Source organism: Papio anubis, chromosome 3 (genome assembly GCF_008728515.1).
Source record: "Papio anubis isolate 15944 chromosome 3, Panubis1.0, whole genome shotgun sequence".
In the NCBI taxonomy this organism is placed as follows: Eukaryota; Metazoa; Chordata; class Mammalia; order Primates; family Cercopithecidae; genus Papio; species Papio anubis.
In genome coordinates, this window is record NC_044978.1 from 4,269,150 (window position 1) to 4,287,662 (window position 18,513).

The window sequence follows — 18,513 nt, forward strand, 5'->3', positions numbered from 1 at the left end:
CCTTCTGCCATGATTGTAAGTTACCTGAGGCCTCCCTAGAAGCTGAACAGATGCCACCATGCTTCCCATACAGCCTGTGGAACCAGGAGTCAGTTAAACCTCTAAATTATGCAGTCTCAGGTATTTCTTTATAGCAATGCAAGAATGGGTTGATACAGAGAGATAGATAGATAGATAGATAGATAGATAGATAGATAGACAGACAGACAGACAGACAGACAGACAGACAGACTAACTGACTTATTATAAGATACTGGCTGGTGTAATTATGAAGGCTGAGAAGTCTCGTGATCTACATCTGCAAGCTGGAGACTCAGGAAAGCCAGGGATATAGTTTAAGGCCTTAGAGCTGGAGAGCCAAAGACAAAGATTCCAGACTAGGTCTGAAGGTCTGAGAATGCAAGTGCAAGGGCAGGAGGAAATTAGTGTTCCAGCTCAGTCATGCACAGCTCATTCTATCTTTCTCCATTCATGCCCTCCGTGGATGGGATGATGATAACCCACAGTGGGGAGGGCCATCTGCTTTACTCAGTCCATCAACTCAAACGCTAATCCCATCCAAAAAACGTTCTCACAGACACACCCAGAGGTAATGTTTCACCAGCTATCTAGGCATCCCACGGCTCAGAGAAGTGAACACATAAAATTAAACATCATAAAGTCAAAACCACCATTGCTTAGAGAAGCTGTCCTCACTCCTGCTTATGCCTATGTCTTAGTTCATTTCCTACTGCTATACAAAACAACACAGATTGGGTAATTTATAAAAAGTAGAAGTTCACTGGCTCACAGTCTGGAGACTGGGAAGTCCAAGGGCATGGCACTGGCACCTGGTGAGGGTCTTCTTCTTGCATTATCACATGGCAGAAGGAGAGAAGGTAGAAGCAAGCACATGAGACAGAGAGAAAAAGAAGTCCAAACGCCCAAGATAACTAACCCACTCTCATGATAGTGACATTAATCCATTCATGAAGGTAAATCCCTCATGGCCTAATCACCTCCCAAAGGCTCCACTTCCTAACACTGTCACAATGGTAATGAAACGTCAGTTTTGGTGGGGACATTCAAACCATACTATCTGCTAAAGTCGCTGATCCTGATAACTGTTCCCAGGAAAGCAGACAACAAGCCTAAGCCAAGTCCATGATGTGCTCACTCCCAGAGGCAGTGATGTCACTGCTAATGTCTACTACCTACTTATGTTCCAAGGTCACCAGTGCCCAACAACTCCTCATGGCACGCTGAGGGTGTGCTCACTGAGAAATGGGCGCTCCGAAACTGCCAGCTTTCTGGCAGCATGTGTGCTCAAATCCCACAGATATTTTTATAACACCACTCTTTCTCATTATTTTATTATAACTTATTTTTTGGGACTCAGAAATGCTTTGACATGGCTTATCTGAAATGATAACTACCAGCTACCCCTAGAATAACCCTTTCCCTCTTAAACCAATCCATGTACTTGCACCAGTTTTGAGTATTTATCCAACCTCTTACTACATCTTCCTTTAGGATCGGTTTCTTCAGAAGGGGTTACTCATGTAAATATTCTTTATTTAAATACCCATTTAGTACCCAGTGGATCCACAAGTACTTCACATATGCCCAGACGATCTTGAATTCCAGGGTGCTGCAAATATGTATTTTCTTTCATTGAGAGTATTTACTTCAAAGAGGGACCACATCTAGAAGACAATGAGAAATGGCCTTATCTTTACATGCCAAATGGTGAAGAAACTTAGAAACGCAAAACTTGAGTTGCAGTATGTATGAGCAATCTACTTTGACTTACCTGGTTATTTTGTTTTCCTTTGTTTTGTTTGTCTGTGTCCCCAGAAGGGACACCACAATTTTCTTTAAATAAATTAAAATCTGGGTGCTAATCTTGAGATAACCCATCAAAACCTTAATAGAAGATGGTGAAGACACATAATGATATCAATTTTAAAAATCCCAAGTTCCTGACAATTCATCTAAAACTGCAATAATCAATTAAATTTCAATTTCAAAACCGGGTATAACAATGTAAGGATCTTAGGACTCTCTTAGATAATCTTTCTGTAGAGATATGTTTTCTAATTTGAGGGCCCCAGTAAAAGACCAGTAAAAAAACATTATACTAAGGACTCTATCCTGGTTGCCACTGCTTGGCCTCTTCACCACAACCAGGCAATACTAAAAGCTCCTGGACAGATGAATTCTGTGTCTTCTGTTTTAAACTGCTTTGTAAAATGAAACTGTCTGCAATTCTAGGAATGCCTGGGAAGCCTCCCACCAATCTCTCAAGTAAATCACTATCTTGTCTATTATACCTTCAAAAAATATTTAGCTAAAAGACATCTCGATGCCAATGAAGCCCTATATAATTAAGTGCATTATAAGTTAGAGGGCTCCATTGGACCTATGAGAGAGAAACCGTTCAGCATTACCCCAGAACAAAGAGCACATCTCCACCGAATAGATCACCCCGTGGCACATGAGTGGCAGGCAGTCATTACAGTTGCTTCTCTAGGACACCTATGGATGCAAATTTCTCTTTTTAATCTTCACTTCACCTCTTTTTTTAAAAAATATCATGCTTTCAAGGAAATGTGCAATTCATTTTTGTATTTCACCTGCTGATTAGCGTAATGTTCAAATTATTTTGCTTGTCTTTTTCCGCAGTTAACTTAGCATTAACTTTTTTCAAGATGTTTGACACATCTTAAAATAGATTTTAAATCCCTTTATGGTTTACTTTTCAGGAAATTTATAATCTGTGGCAAGTCAGTTTGTTAGTTGGAGAACGGAAATTAAAGAAATGCAAAGTAAAGGACTGAACTAGCATATTAGCAAGCTGGCTGAACCCATTTTACATCCTTAGACCACAGCCACGTGAGCTCTCAGTGAGAAGGCAGCCATCTGCCACCCAAGGGAAGAGGCCTCTCCAGCCATCAACCCTGCTGGCACCTTGACTTTGGACTCCTCGGTCTGTGAGACCAGAACTGTGAGAAAACAAGAGACTCCAGAACTGTGAGAAAACAAATAGATGTTATTTAAACCTCTCGGTTTGCCAGATATTGGTATGGCAGCCCAAGCTGATTAATACACATCACATAAAATTGACCTTTTGAACCATTTTAAAGAATACAATTCCTGGCATTAAGTAAACTTACAATTTCTACAACCACCCCCACCACCTAGTTCCAGAACCTTTTTATCACCCCAAAAGGACACCTGTACCCATTAAATAGTCACTCCCTGTTCCCCACACCTTCCAGCCCCTGGAAACTACTAATCTGTTTCCTATGTCTATGGATTTGCCTATTCTGGATACTCATATAAGTGGAATCATACAATATGTGGCCTTTCGTGTCTGTCTTTTTTCACTTAGTGTAATGTTTTCAAGGCTCTCGCATGCCGTGGCATGTGTAAATGTTTCGTTCTCCTCTATGGCAGAATGACATCCCAATGTTTGGATCCACTACACTTTGTTTACTCGTTCAATAACCGATGGACTTTTATGTTGCGTCCACCTTTTGGCTACTGTGAATAGTGCTGCCATGAACGTTTGCGTACAAGTTTTTGTTTGAACACCGGTTTTTGATTATTTTGGGTACATTCCTAGGAGTGAATTGCTGGATCTTATGGTGAGTCTGCGAGGTAACTTACTGAGGAGCTGCCAAACTGTTTTCCGTAGTGGCTGTGCCATTTACATCCCCACCAGTAATATATGAGTCCCTCAAATTCTCCACATTCTGCCAACACTTGTTATTTTAGAACAATCTATTTGAAATATAAATCTGATCACATCACACCCCCGTTTAAATAAAAAATGAGACTCCTGGTTATGGCCTCCATGGTCCAACACGATTCAGTCTCTTCCTCCTCATCTTCTACCACACTCTCCCTCAATCTCTAAACTGCAACCATGCCAGCCTTCTAAACACCCTTGAAACACTCAGGGCATTCTCGACTCAGGGCCTTTATACCCTGTTCCTCACAGCTCCTGGCTCTTCCCTCCCAGCTGAGATCTCTGGAAAAATAGCCCTTCTCAGGAAGACCTTCCCACAGAACTCTGTCTAACGCAGCCCCTGCAGATTCACATACACCATTTTTTTAATGGATTGGTGTCATGTTTATTTAAAAAAATATTCATCTACTCCACCTGTATTTTCACAAGAAGAAATTGGATCTACTGGTACATTTGAACTCAACAGCCTGCCTTTGGGAATAGACCCTTCTTTCCTGATAATGAACACCATAGATCACGTAAGGCGAATTTATAACACACATTATTCCATATGAGTGAATTAAAGTGTGGGAAATGGCTTCAGATGGTCCTGGACACATGTGGAAATTTTATCTTCCCCTCCTCCCAGGTACTTGGCTACTATGTGCCAAGTATTCGGCTGGCTCCCAGGATAAAGTGCTAAGCGAGAGCCGTGTGTGTGGGCGCTGGACCCACACCGCCATGTTTGCCCACTGTCTCTGCCACTTGGTGCCCCCCAACTTTGGGCAGCTCTCTGGAGCTCATGAGGTCTTAGCTGCTTTTCTGCATGAGCACATGCATATCTCATATAATTTCATCACACATACTGTTTAGTACTGGCGATCTCATGACCCTGGTTCATTGCCTTCATAACTTCCAGAACTATCTGAGATTCACTGTGTGCTTGTTTACTGTATTCGTCTACTAGAATGTGAGTTTTGTGAGAGCAGGAATCAATGGAAGGGTGTCTGGTACAGAGTACAAGCTCCACAAACAATTGTTGAATAAATGACTGACTGACTGAATGAATGAATGAATGAATCCAGGCCAAAGAGGAATCATGGTCAAGGACTTAAAACACTAGGCCATTTGGGGAGTTCTGTGAACAAGAGCTGTAGACGGCTGGAGAAAGGGCATCTGTCCAGGAAGTGGTGGAAGTTGAAGCTACAGACCCAATTTGAGACAGAGCTTCAGGGACTATGGACTAAGCCAAGGCATCTGATATTTATCCTGAACGCTTCTGGGGAGCCCCCGAGGAACTTTAAACAGGGAAGGTACTCAGTGATACTTAAACTTCAGATCACATTGGCAGCAGCAGGCAGGGTGGACGGGAAGGGGTAAAGCCCAAGGCAAGGAAAGAGGTGAGAAGAAGCTTCTGGTCACCCCACCAAGAGTCCGTAAGAGCAACTAAAAGAGTCAGCATGGAGACAAGGGTTTGGATACAAGAGCTGGTCGTGTACCCGTGTGATCCAAGAGAACTGGAAAGAGGAGAGAGTAATGTAGCACTGTGGTCCACAGGACTTGGATGTGAGGCTAGTAAGGTGCCGATGTGATCCAAGAGACTTGCTGACCTATTATATACTTGCGGTGGTTGAGAGGTGTGGAAAGTAACACTCAGGTTTGAGCCCTGAGGGACGACTGTGGGGATGGATGCCCTTCACCAAAACAGAGGGGAGAGGAAGGGAAAGAAGCATAAGGTTGGAATTTTGGAGTTGAGTTTGAGTTTGAGTTCCTCTGAGAGAAAAAGTCGAACAGACCCTTCAGTATATGAATCTCAGGTCCAGCAAACAATAAACAAGGAGCTATAGATTTAATTGGGAGGGGCAGGCTTCCATTTTTAAGTAGAAAAGGGCGTGGGTTTTAATGAGACCACCCAGTGATATTCCAAAACTGAGATGAGCCTGGGACTCACTGCCACGTCAGAGCAATGAGAAGGGGGACTTTTTCAAGGAACTATAAGAAGCACCAGTGATGCATGTCAGAGAAAATCCAGAAGATTCTGGTAAGACAGGATCCAAGGGATGAATAATCTTAATACCAGTTAGACCCAGGGCCTTCACTGAGTTTGGTTCTAATTTGGATCATGAACATCCAATGTATGCCTAAAACTTAGTGATTTCTCTATTCCAGGGAAGTTTCAGCCAGTGTGTTTTCCTGCAGATGGCTTTCCTGTAGACAGAAGACCTTCCTTTTTTTTTTTTTTTTTTTGAGACTGAGTCTCGCTCTGTCGCCCAGGCTGGAGTGCAGTGGCGCAATCTTGGCTCACTGCAGCCTCTGCCTCCTGAGCTCAAGAGATTCTCCTGCCTCAACCTCCCGAGTAGTTGGGATTACAGGCATCCACCACCACACCCGGCTAATTTTTGTATTTTTTTTTTTTTTTAGTGGAGACGGGGTTTCACCATGTTGGCCAGGCTGGTCTAGAACTCCTGACCTCGTGATCCACCCACCTGGGCCTCCCAAACTGCTGGGATTCCAGGCGTGAGCCACCGCGCCCGGCCTGACCTTCACTTTAACCACACCACCTGGCCAGGACTTAAAACCTAAAATGTTCGTTTCCTCCCAATGTCATCAGAAAACTGCAAAAGAAACAGGGCAGAAATGCTCATTTTCCTCCAATCTAAAATGTGTCTCTGTCTCTTCTTGAAGAGAACTCTGAGCCTATTATCCTAGAATATGAACAATATTTTCCATATCATTTAAATACGAACCCTATAAAGTAGTTAGTCATTAGTTATTTCCCTCATTTTTCATCTCTAGCTAAAGGATTTTTTAAAAAAGAAAACTCAACACCACAAACACGACTATATATGGAACCCAGTCCTCTCTTGACTTAACTGACATGTCTAGTACAGAACACACACATTTTATTTGTTAGGAGACAGCCACGGGTCCCAGCGGCAAACAGGTGGGAAAGCTCAGGGAGAAGGCCAAGGCGTCTGTGACAGATTAAACGCAGCATTAGTGCTCTACTCCAGACCTTAGGAGTGACTCAGCCAAGGCCAGGCACTCAGCCGTCCAAACCATTCAGCCGTCCGAACCAAGAACTCCCTGCACTGCTCCCCAGGGCCTCTGTGCACTCCATTCCTCTTTGAAATGTTTTTATAGCGATGATAAACTGACTCAAAAAAAAAAGCCCTGAAACGCATGGTCTCTGTTACTGACAAATGGGTTCAGATGTGTTTCTATTACAAATACGCATCCTGGCGCTTCAGATTGCTCTCCGGTGCCATGAAAAACATGTGCAGGTGCATCCAGAGAGAATCTGAGGCCAGCTAACTCTAGCAAGCAAAATACCATTGACCAAAGACCAGGTCTTTCTGGTCTCCTGAGGCACATCTAAGCAGGGATTTCTAGGATCCAGACAACAACATTATCAGGCTGTGATGAGGGAAATGGACTCCAAATTTCAGATGAGTCTCCCACAGCATTTTGTGACTTCACCTTTAGTCTCCAGGGAGAATGAAACTTCAGTCTGAATAGAGCTGCCGGCTTTTCAGGAGCTTAAACCATTGCACAAATATTGAATAGAGGTTGTGAGAGAGGCTCCAGGGTCAGCAAACCTTAGCAAATGTGCATTCTTAAGAGGCAACATGAAGCAGTAAAATAATTGGGAAGCAGGGAAAGATGCAGAGTCAGGTCTGAGTCCCGCTCTGCCACTCTCCAAGAACCCTTTATCTTCTCCCTCTCTCTATCCTGGGATGATCACGTGTGTTTTGCAAGATTGTCTTAAGAATGAGAAGTAACTAACATCTCAAGTGCCTGACACTTCACAGTGGCTCTTCTCATCAAATTCACTTTCACAGACAGAACCAGATGATCAGCCCACAAGAAAAGAAGTGGCAAGAAGCAACGTGCCCTTATTCAGCTTGAAATCCAACTGGAAGGCAATCCAGTAAGGATGGAAATGCCGGAGGCAAGCTGCTCAAATGGGAAGATGTGAAAATTCCCCCACCCTGGCTCGTTCTCTTTCTCTCTCTCTCTCCCCTTCTCTCTCTCTGTCTCTCTCTCTCACACACACACACACACTCATGTGCACCCTCTTTCTTCACAACGCAGCAAAGGCACTAGTACTGAAATGGCAGCCACACAGCAACAGAAGCTGATGCCCAAAGGAGGCCCCAATTTGCTGCTCACCCACAATGTCTCAGTTCATGTTTCCAGCATACTAATGATTCTCTCGATTGTTATTAGTTAATTCAGAACAAACAGTGGGAAAACTCAGTGACATTTCAGAGAGGAATACCAAATGAACTCGAGCTGAACCATCACATCAGCCCAAGGAGTGTGACGACGTGGGAATGAAACAATATAGGCTCCTGCCAGCCCCGAGGGCAGAGATACAAAGCGTGGGATTCAGTGTGGCTAACTCCCCAGGAGAGATTTCACAAGCGCCAGGTCCTCTAAAACATGAAAATCACACAGGCTTCTCCCAAAACGGAATCATGCACAATGTGTGGAAGGTTTGGGAGCGCTGGCTGGCTGCCCACCTGGCCCTGGGATAAGTTGATCTGCACAGCCAGACCAACAAGTATATGCAAATATACCAATAGCAAGGTGAAGCTGAGGGAGAAGAAACTGCAAACACTGCGCATAATGGCAATTGGCCAGAAGGTGCTTCTTGGTAGGACTATTGTTGAAGGAAAATATAGAAGGAAGAGTCAGCTTCCCTCGTCCAACAAATCTCAGGACCAAAACTGTTTCTCCCTATCAGGAATCACTGACCACCTCTTCAGTGCCCAGCACTGGGATGGCAGTTGTGGTGGATTCCAAAGAAACGCAGCCCCTGCCCTGGAGAAGCCTAGTGTCTGGTTGGGAATACAGAAAATTAGCCCTTGTGGAAAAGGCATGTTGCAAGAGTGTGCACCTCCCAAACCCACATCCATGCCTTGTTCCTTTGTTAGCCCAGCACCTCGCATTGCTAAGTGACTGGCTAAACTGGAGGATGGCCAAGTTCAGACTTTCATGTTCTGTTGCCAAGATGTAAGAACTAAGCAAGGAGAAAGTCTGATATAGCTACAGATGGTCAATCTTCCCAGGAAATGGGGAAAGAGGGTGAGCTGTGATAGACAAAAGAGAACATTCCAGAAAGGAGGAGCAGCACATAAAAAGACACAGTATAAGAAAGTCTAATCCTATTTTGTGTTGACTGTTTCTTAATGTGTGGTCCACAGACCACCCACAGTGGATTTTGGCCTCAGCAACTGAATTCAAATCTCCTGAGCGTGGAGCCCAGGAATTTGCATTTCTAATAACCACCAATGGTCTTTTAATGCACAAAAAAATTTAGCTGGCTAAGGGAACCCAAGATGTAAACAGATATATACTCTTCCCTTAAAGATAGGAAGAAAGAAAAGGAGGTAGGGAAGGAAAAGGAGGAAGGAAGGAAGGAAGGAAGTTTTAAAATGTTAAAGTATAGAAAACTTGGGAAGAGGAGCCAGAACCCCCGGCCGGCCTTTGCAATGACTGTTGTGTGACATAGAGACAAATCTGAAGAGCGCCTACGGCACGTGTTTATGGATGATGAAAGGCCCTCCCAGCCCTTCATTAGCAGATTTTTGCTCTATCCCAGGGCAGTAAAGTGCTAGTGCAGGTCCCCTTGTTCATAATTCCACCACTCATGTAAAACACGACGGGGAAGTCTGGGAGCCATCCAAATCTCCTAACCACTCCCTAATCCCCCATGTGAGATTTGTCCCCAGATTGTGCCAATTAACCTCTATGTGATTCCCATATCTGCCCACACTGCTCCATCCTCATTGCCCCAGTCAATATCCTCCACTGGATTGTTGCAGTAATTGTTCATGGGACGCCCTGTGTTATCTCCTTCAATTGCGATTCAGCCTCCCACCTCCCAGAATGATGCTTGTAAATGCAAATTTGATTAGTATGCATGTTGCTTACAACTCTTCAAAGGCTCCCGATAGTCAAAACCTTATTGTAACATATGAAATCCTCTCTACTGATATGGCCCTGACTACTGTGATCCTTGTCTCCTGTTTCTATCCAATGGGCTAGGCTCTATCCATACGTTACTTGCCATTTCCTAATGGGCCATCAGTTTCTTCCCTCCCTCTGACTGCACATTCTATACAGTTCTTCTGCTTTCAATGTCCTCCCTCCTGTGTCCCTCCCAATTCCAGCCACTTGCAAAACTCTCTTACCCTTCAAGATCCACCTCTGACATCCCTTCCTCTGGAACCTTGACACACACCCCAAGGAGAGTTGATCACTTCATTCTTATTAACACTGTCCCCGTTTCCTTTAGAAAGGGAAAAAGAAGAAAAAACAAATGAGGCCGGGCGTGGTGACTCACACCTGTAATCCCAGCACGTTGGGAGGCCAAGGCGGGCGGATCACGAGATCAGCAGATTGAGACCATCCCAGCTAACACGGTGAAACCCCGTCTCTACTAAAAATACAAAAAATTAGCCAGGCATGGTGACAGGCGCCTGTAGTCCCAGCTACTCAGGAGGCTGAGGCAGGAGAACGGCAGGAACCCGGGAGGCGGAGCTTGCAGTAAGCTGAGATAGCGCCACTGCACTCCAGCCTGGGTGACAGAGTGAGACTCCATCTCAAAACAAAACAAAACAAAAAAACAAACGAAAGAGTCATGCAAAAAGAACCTCTTCTTAGAACAGTACCCAAACCCAAAGCAGGATTTTCTAGGACCATTTAGGATGGGGCCAGTGCTTCTTCCTTAGAATACTCCCTCCCAGTTATTCTCACCTCTACCTTAACAGTCACTTCTGAGCACTTTCCTGCTGGTCTCGGTGAAGAGCAGGATGTAGCAAAACTGCCCATCTCATGTCCCTGCTTTCCATGCTCTCTGCAAAGCCTGAGGAACTCATCAAGCCTGGGTGACAGATTAAGACTCTGTCTCAAAAAAAAAAAAAATAAAACTCATCAGATATTATATGGATATTGTATAGATATCGGCTACATCTAAATGATGCCAAAATGGACAGTGAAAAGGCAAAGAAAAAAATCAGCTGTTTATAGAAGCCAGCTCGTTAAGTAAGGTAAAAACAATTACTGTTATTACACAACACCAAATGACTTGTCTGATTTTTTTCTCTGAATGGACCTCTGTGTGTGTGCATGTGTATGTTTGTATCACGCAGACAGAGCCAGCGACTGACAGAAGAAATGTGCCCTGTGATACAGCCTCAGCCCAAATAGGCAAAGTCAGCAGGAAGATAGAACATTCAGCTGCTCGATGGTCCGGCATAGATGGGGCACTGGGAAATGTCTGGAACTAGATGCTTATCCCCTGGGACTTTTATGTAATCCACCACAGCGAACAAAGTAATGCCCATCATACCTTTGTGATTTACATTTGCCCAGGCTGGTTCACTTTGCTTACTGCTTCCTGCATCTCCTTTCTCTTTTCTCCATCAGTCTCAAAACTGCTTCCAAAGAGACTGCCCTCTTAAAAGTCTGCTGCAGCTCTGTCCTCCTAGACCAATACGACCCTATCATATGGGGCATTAAGTCCACAAGACCCTTGTTCTTGAGTTTTTAAAGCATTTCTTATTTCTCTTCCCTCATCCTTCCCTCTCCCTTTGGGAATCACAACATCCTAACGCATAACACCAGAAATACTTGAGTCCACACCAAGACTACCACAGGACCCGGGCCAGACTCTCCTGCACTTTGGGAGGCCGAGGTGGGAAGACTGTTTGAGCCCAGGCGTTCGAGACTAGCCCGGGCAACAAAGTGGAGACCCGGTCTCTACGAAAACTAAATAAATAAAATAAAAATTTAAAAGGACGTTAAGTAATTTGCCCAAAGTGGCAGAGGTAGTAAGTAAATATTAATGCACTCGAAATTGCTAAATTATGAATTTTATTGATGGATGCTCGTTTTAATTGAAAGCATGGAAGCTGTGGTCTGACTGCTTTCGCTTCCAACAAAGTGTACTGCCGCGCTCCAAGCAGAAGATAAACAGGGAGACAGGTGTGACTTCAAGAGAGCGACGGACGCTGTAACCCGAAGCCCCCGCGCCCGCCGAGGCCGGGAGGCTGCCCCAGCCGGCCGGACTGCGCACTCCTGCAGGGCTGGCGCGGCTCTCGCTTCCAAAGTTGGAGCTCTCCGGGGTGGGAGGGGGCGGGGAGGACGGTGGGGCGGTGACGTCACTCCCAGCGGGGATAAAGCGCCCCCGCCCGGGTCGCAGCCAGGACGCTGCCCGGCGCGGAGTGGCTGCCCCGCGGCGCGGGGACACTCAGAGCCCGGTGGGCAGGAGGAAGGCGACATGCCCCAGACGGTGGTCCTCCCGGGCCCGGCGCCCTGGGGCTTCAGGCTCTCAGGGGGCATAGACTTCAACCAGCCTTTGGTCATCACCAGGGTAGGTGTCGGCGTTCTTGCTTTTGCTGCGAGGTGGGGACTCCGGTGGCGTCCGGGGGGACGCGGTGGGTGCCCCGGGGCCGAGGGCGGCCGGAGAGCGCGCGCGGGCTGGCGGACGGGGCGCTGCTGGGTCCCGGGCTTCAGCGCCCAGCTCCGGGGGCGGCGGCAACTCCGTCAAGTGGCTGCAGAGCGGCTCAGAGATTGACAAAAGTCCGCTCTAAAGGTGTCCCATCCTCTGGGTCCGCAGCGACTTTCCGAGGAGATCCCCTGGGCTCAGGGAAGGCGAGGCTGCCAGACTCGATGCGTCCTCGCCTTTACGTATTAAATGTTTGTATGTGATAACAGAAATAAAACACACCCCATCGCCCTTCCGTAACAAATGATGGGTCCCGGGTGGGAGAGACGAGGGATGGCGCCCCCGGGCATTCCCTGGAGCTGGCGCGCAGCTGAGCATTTTCCTCGTCCGGATGAAAACTTCAGCAGCGCGCTGTTCGCGGGGCAGGGCCTGGGTTGGCCACACTGGAGCAGCTCCTATCAGCCCAGACAGGGGAAATGTTCCTAATGCGTGCTGCTGAGTTTCCAGGCACTTTGAACACATGTTTTCCAAAGCTGAGAACTTGGCTTAGCAATCATCAACCTCTGACTCCAGCTACAAAGAAAACGTGGCAGTTTAGTTTACCTGGTGCAGAGTAAACCACTCAGCCTAAAAACGGAAAATAATGCTTTAATATCAAAATCAAGCTTTACTTAGTGTTCTCTATTGTATGATGAGAAAACAAGGTAAAAATAAAACCTCAGGGTTTCTCTCTTATCAGTAAATTTGAAGAATTCTAAAGCATTATTTGGTCTAGTTGATTTTTTTCTAACAATGTTTTTCTTCATAGAAAATTAATGTATTATTTCAGTTGTCACATATAAAACATTTAATACCTAAGGGCGTAAATTTCCAGAATATTATACTTTTAGTTTCAGAGTATTATACTTTATTTTCATGTATTCTCATGCCATATTTTATAAATGTATATGTTGTAATCTGATTGATCTCATACAGATTTTGAACAAGGTAATACCTTTTAAATTCTGTTTTATTTGTATATGCCTATGAGAATTGGGAACCAACATCCTTTTAAAAATATGTCAAAACATGTATCCTACAGACGCATACAATGGAACGTTTCAAGCCTTGTTTTACATTTTTCAAAAACATATAAACACATCTGACATGTGTTTTTATATGAAACATGAAAACTGTTCAACATACCCCCAAAAATGTTCCTGAGTAAATTAAGCAGAAAATGCTTTACTGACCTGGGCCAAGCAATTCCTATTATAGATTTACCAAAAAAAAAAAAAAAAAAAAACCAGTTTCCATTATATCTAGTAAGAAATATTTTTAGTTTCTGGAGTATAGTTTTTATTTAAATTGAATAAACTTTTGAATCCTAACACAGAATAAATCATTAAATTCTAACAAAATAATTTAGTCACGAAAATCTTTTAAGGTATTTATAAAAGAAATATTTTGCTATTATAGTATAATTGTATGTCAATATAAGTAATGATATGCTTGAAATTTTGAGTTGTTGACATTATAAATGTTTATTTTAAATCAGTGCTTACATTCCAGAGTTGGCCTACAATAGCTATTGGTAAATATATTTGATATAATGACAATTATTATTAGGGAAACCAATTCTATCTGGAATTTCTAACTCATAACTAATTCGTATCACTCATTTTGACATTTGGTTCAATAACAGTTTATGACCAAATATTATTTCACTTGATTATGCCTTTTCTCTTTAATTAATTCCAGGACAGCCGGTAAAACCAAATTATTTTTGTATCCCAAGCGTCCCTAAAGCCAGGTACATAGTAGATTCTTATTGAATAAATAAGAATATTCATTTATTTATTCAATAATAACTTTTATGCGTTAGTGAACACCTAATTGAGAATATTTTCACTGAAATGATAAGAATACTGAAATTTGTTAAAAAAAAGAATAAAAAGTATTACAGAAAAGAATTACAGAAAAATAACTCAGTATTGTTAAATGGTGAATTGTTGTACCGCTTTTAACATTTTTACACCATTTTGAAAGGTAGTGTGTGAGGTCGTAAGCGTGTTATTGTACTCTTTTGCTTGCCAGGCATTGATGGGAACCTTTTATATGCATGAACTCACTGAAATCTCACAATAATCTTTAGGAGAGTAGCAGTAGTGACGTCCCCTTTTGCAAATGAGGAGAATGAGGCTTTAAAAGATTCATTAACCCGCAGACGGTCGCAAGCAGTGGAACAGGCTCTGATGCTGGCTCTGCCTGCATTCTGAAGGCCACAGGTGAAAATGGACACTTGTGCCGATATTTCCAAAGAGGTGTTTTCTGCCATCCTCTTCATCACTGGCCTTATTGATTCTGTCTTCAAGATCTGCCACTTTCCATTTTTTCTACCACTGTCCTTCTTCAAGCTTTCCTAGCTCCACACCTAGACATTTGTCTCCCCCGTCCAATTCACACAGCATACTCTTCCCGTCTCTGGAAAATGCCAAGTTGCTCCTTTCTCATTCTTAAAAATCCTTCAGCGGCATCACTGGTTTGTAGAGAGTGAAATGTGTGGCTTTAGCATCACATTCATGACTTTTTACCATCTACTATCCCAATTTGAGTTGCTAACTTCATTTCTTTCCTCTCCGTTTTCTCTCCCTTTCTTCCCATTGCTCCACACGTAGGCAGTGGGGCTGTCCTCTGGACTGCTTATGGTTTCCCTGACATGTGTTTGCTCCTGATACCATTTTTCCCCAGATTTCTTTTCCCCACACCACACCACTGTCCTCTATGCCTGTGGAAACCCACTCCAACGCCTCTCCCCAGTCCTTCTTTCAGTAACAACCATCTCATCCATTTGATTACTGTAGCTTTCGGCCTGTGTAACCCTCCTTATGTCACGCCTGCACCAGATGTTTCACTGCATCTGTATCCCACCAAACTGCACATGCCCCGAAGGCGGGAACCTTCTCATTTGAGGGTCATTCAGGGCTTAGCACAGTGCCTAGTAGAGCATATGTATTGTAGAATAAATATAGACACAGTATGAATGATTGACTAGATTGTCCACTTTTTACAGAACTATTACAAGTAGGTACAGAATGTGTTCTCAAAAATATTTCACAAAAAGATAAGTGAGAATTGTTCTATTGTTAGTTGATTTGTCATGTTTTTGTTTTGTTTTGTGCTTTTGAAACAGAGTCTCATTCTGTCACCCAGGCTGGATTGCAGTGGTGCAATCTTGCCTCACTGCAACCTCCACCTCTCAGGTTCAAGCGATTCTCCTGCCTCAGCCTCCCTAGTAGCTGGGACTACAGGCACCCGCCACCACACCCAGCTAATTTTTGTATTTTTTTTTTTTTTTTTTTTTTTTAGTAGAGATGGGGTTTCACCATGTTGGCCAGGCTGGTCTCAAACTCATGACCTCAGGCGATCCGCCCTCCTCAGCTTTCCAAAGTGTTGGGATTATAGCCGTGAGCCACCACGCCTGGCCAATTTGTCAGTTTTAAATAAGTTCTTAATATACAAAGAATTGAAATACCAATGTCTGTACTTAAAGCCACAAAAGGTCCCATAAATGAGATGTGTTTAATCAAGTCCCCATTAAATCAGCTTTTGTCCTCTTACAAGCTATACCATTCACTCCCCGCCTCACACTATACAAATACAGGCTACAGCAATACTCCTAGACAATGGGGCTCCAACCAGAGTTTGTAGGAGAGTGACAAATATAACTGCCTCCATCAATTGAAATTACAGTTCCCAAAATTAGGACACAGGGCCCTCACCCCTGTAATTGTTTACAATCCAAATAATCAGCCAGATGAATCTTTGTATTATTAAAAGAATCAAAAGTAAGGTAAGTCAAACACCAGACATTCTCAAAACAAATTTTTAGCAACTGGTTGTGATAAACACAATTTTTAGGAAAGCAGTTTCTAGGCAGTAAGTGTGATAGACCTTGTGCAATGTAAAATTTCAGTTTTGGATGTCCAGTTTAGGGGAGGGAGTTGTTATTTCGAACACCATATATAACTGGCCTAAGCATTTCACAGAAGAATTTTAAGGTTCACTTCTTTAAGTGAGCATCTTTTCTTTTTTTTTTCATAAGACACTTCTACAAAGTCTAAGTTTTTGGACCATCCAGAAGCTAGATCTACTCTCACAGACAAGTTACAAATCATTTGCTTTGACAAAATTTCTGTATGGAATACGGTAATCCCCTCTCATCCACAGGGGACACATTCCAAGACCCCCAGTGGTTGCCTGAAACCTACATTAGTACCAAACCCTATATATATGTGTGTTTTTTCCTATGCATGCATACCTGTGATAAAGTTTAATTTATAACTTGGGCACAGCACTCTTGCACTTTGGGGCCATTATTCAGTAAAATAAGGGTTGCTTGAACACAAGCACTGCAATACCGTGACAGCCGATCTGATAACTAAGACTGCAAAGTGATTCACGGTGAAGAGTGTAGCATAGACAATGTGGATACGCTAAACAAAGGGATGATCCATGACCCAGGTGGGACACAGTAAGACTTCATCACGCTACTCAGCACAGCTGCAATTTAACACTTATGAGTTGTTTACTTCTCAAATATTCCAATGACTTTTTGCAGGCTGCAGTTGGCCTCGGATAACTGAAACTGCAGAAAATAAAACCGTGGATAAGGGGAGGCTGGTGTACAGGGCAAGCTTCTTTTATGTCCATGACATAAAATGATTGTCTAGGTCTGATGCCAGTGTGTCTTTTCTCACTCAGTTTCTCTTTCCCCTCTTCTCTCCTCCCTCCTTCCTATCCAGAGCACATCTAAGATCAAGATCATTATAACTGAGTATGCTGTACGAGCTTGAGGACCAGTATAGAAAATGTTAGCATGTTCCTAATTTTTGCAGGCTTTAAGAGAGAAAAGTGTATGACTTTAAAATAAACTACATTTGAAATTTAATGTAATATAAACTACATTTGAAATTTAAACTTTTAGAAAGGACTGTTTGCAACTGAATACAATTCTTTTCCAGGGTAAAACAAATGTAGTAGAAAGGTTGATGTAAATAAAAACCTATTCAATTTTGTTCTAACACAGACCATGTCTACATGGAAGTACTGGTTTGTGTGTAACTCATACATCCCACAAGCATCTACTGTGTGCAGACTGTCTTGTACACAAAAGACGCTGTGAGCGTATAATTGTGGCTTAGATGGGCTTGTAACCCCTGAGAAGCTAATATCAGCAGAAAAGAAGGAACATGTATATGAACTGCCGTCACACAACCTGTCCAGAATTCCACGAGAAAACCATGCCCAAAGAGCTAGAAGCAAAGGTTACCTGCAGGAGAGGCAGTGCGAGACGACGGAAGATTCTGAGCTGTAGAGCGAGGTAGACCCAGGTGGGAATTTCAGGTTTTCTCAGGATGTGGGACCGTAACCAAGCTTCTTATACTTTCCAAGCATCCATTTTCTCATTTTAAAAAAGAGATAACTACTTTGTAAGATTGTCTTCAGAATTAAGTGAGATAGTAGTTCCCCAGTAAGAATCCAGTGATGGTTCTCAGCGCCGGCAGCACGTTCAAGCCGCGCGTATGACTTTGGAACACACCCACCCCCAGGTGCATGCAGGGATTCTGATATAACCGGTGTGGGGTGTGGCTCTAGAAACGTCTTTGGCAGCCAGGTGCTGCAGGGCTGTGGATGCCAAGGAGGCACGCGGAGTCTGTTTGCTAGGGAAGGAGAGGGAACAATAGGGCTTCTCATGATTTCAATCCGTGCCTGCTGTGCAGTGCTTCAGTGTGTGCTCGTCTCGTTCCATAACTATTTCAATCATTTTTATTAACAGAAACATCATCTCGGGACTCTATCTCGGACTTGCCTTACATCTCCACATAAATAGGATGTTATAGATGCTTTATCTGTGTTTTCAGTTAGCTTTTTTTCCCAACAGATCCAAGTAATATAAGTTGATGTGAATAACAGAAATCATCTGAGGCTCTTGTTAAAAACATAGATTCCCTGGCTCATCTCCTAGAGAGTCTGTTCCTGATTCTGAGCATCTGGAGTAGGGCTGGAGTCTTTAATGTTAGCACGGACCCCAGGTGATTCTTATAAACACACAAGTTTGAAAACACGCTGCTAAGTGATTCACTGCAGTACCGCGTTCAATGATTTCTGCAGTACTTTTGATATTTGAGACCCTAATGAGCCTAAATAATAAATAATCCACTGAAAAGCTCTATGCCTCATTTCAGCTCTCTCTTCTCCTAATTTGGGAAAACAGTAATAAACTGTGCATGCTAATACAAAGTAATGATATAAGGAAAGAATATAATAATGCAATAAAGTAATAAAGTAATACAGGGAAATA

At 43.5% G+C, this 18,513-nt stretch overlaps 1 protein-coding gene across 3 annotated transcripts in view; it reads left to right on the forward strand.

Annotated features, from left to right (window-relative positions):
* The first annotated feature begins 11,827 nt into the window (after positions 1–11,827).
* Positions 11,828–18,513, forward strand: part of PDLIM3 (PDZ and LIM domain 3) — a 34,335-nt gene continuing 27,649 nt past the window's right edge. The window contains exon 1 of one of the 3 annotated variants that reach the window (XM_003899422.3): positions 11,828–12,095. In XM_003899422.3, the coding sequence (XP_003899471.1) occupies positions 12,003–12,095 (93 nt within the window). In that variant the 5' untranslated portion in view covers positions 11,828–12,002. The remainder of the gene's footprint in view (positions 12,096–18,513) is intronic. The other 2 variants (XM_003899424.4, XM_003899423.4) reach the window with 2 other exon arrangements.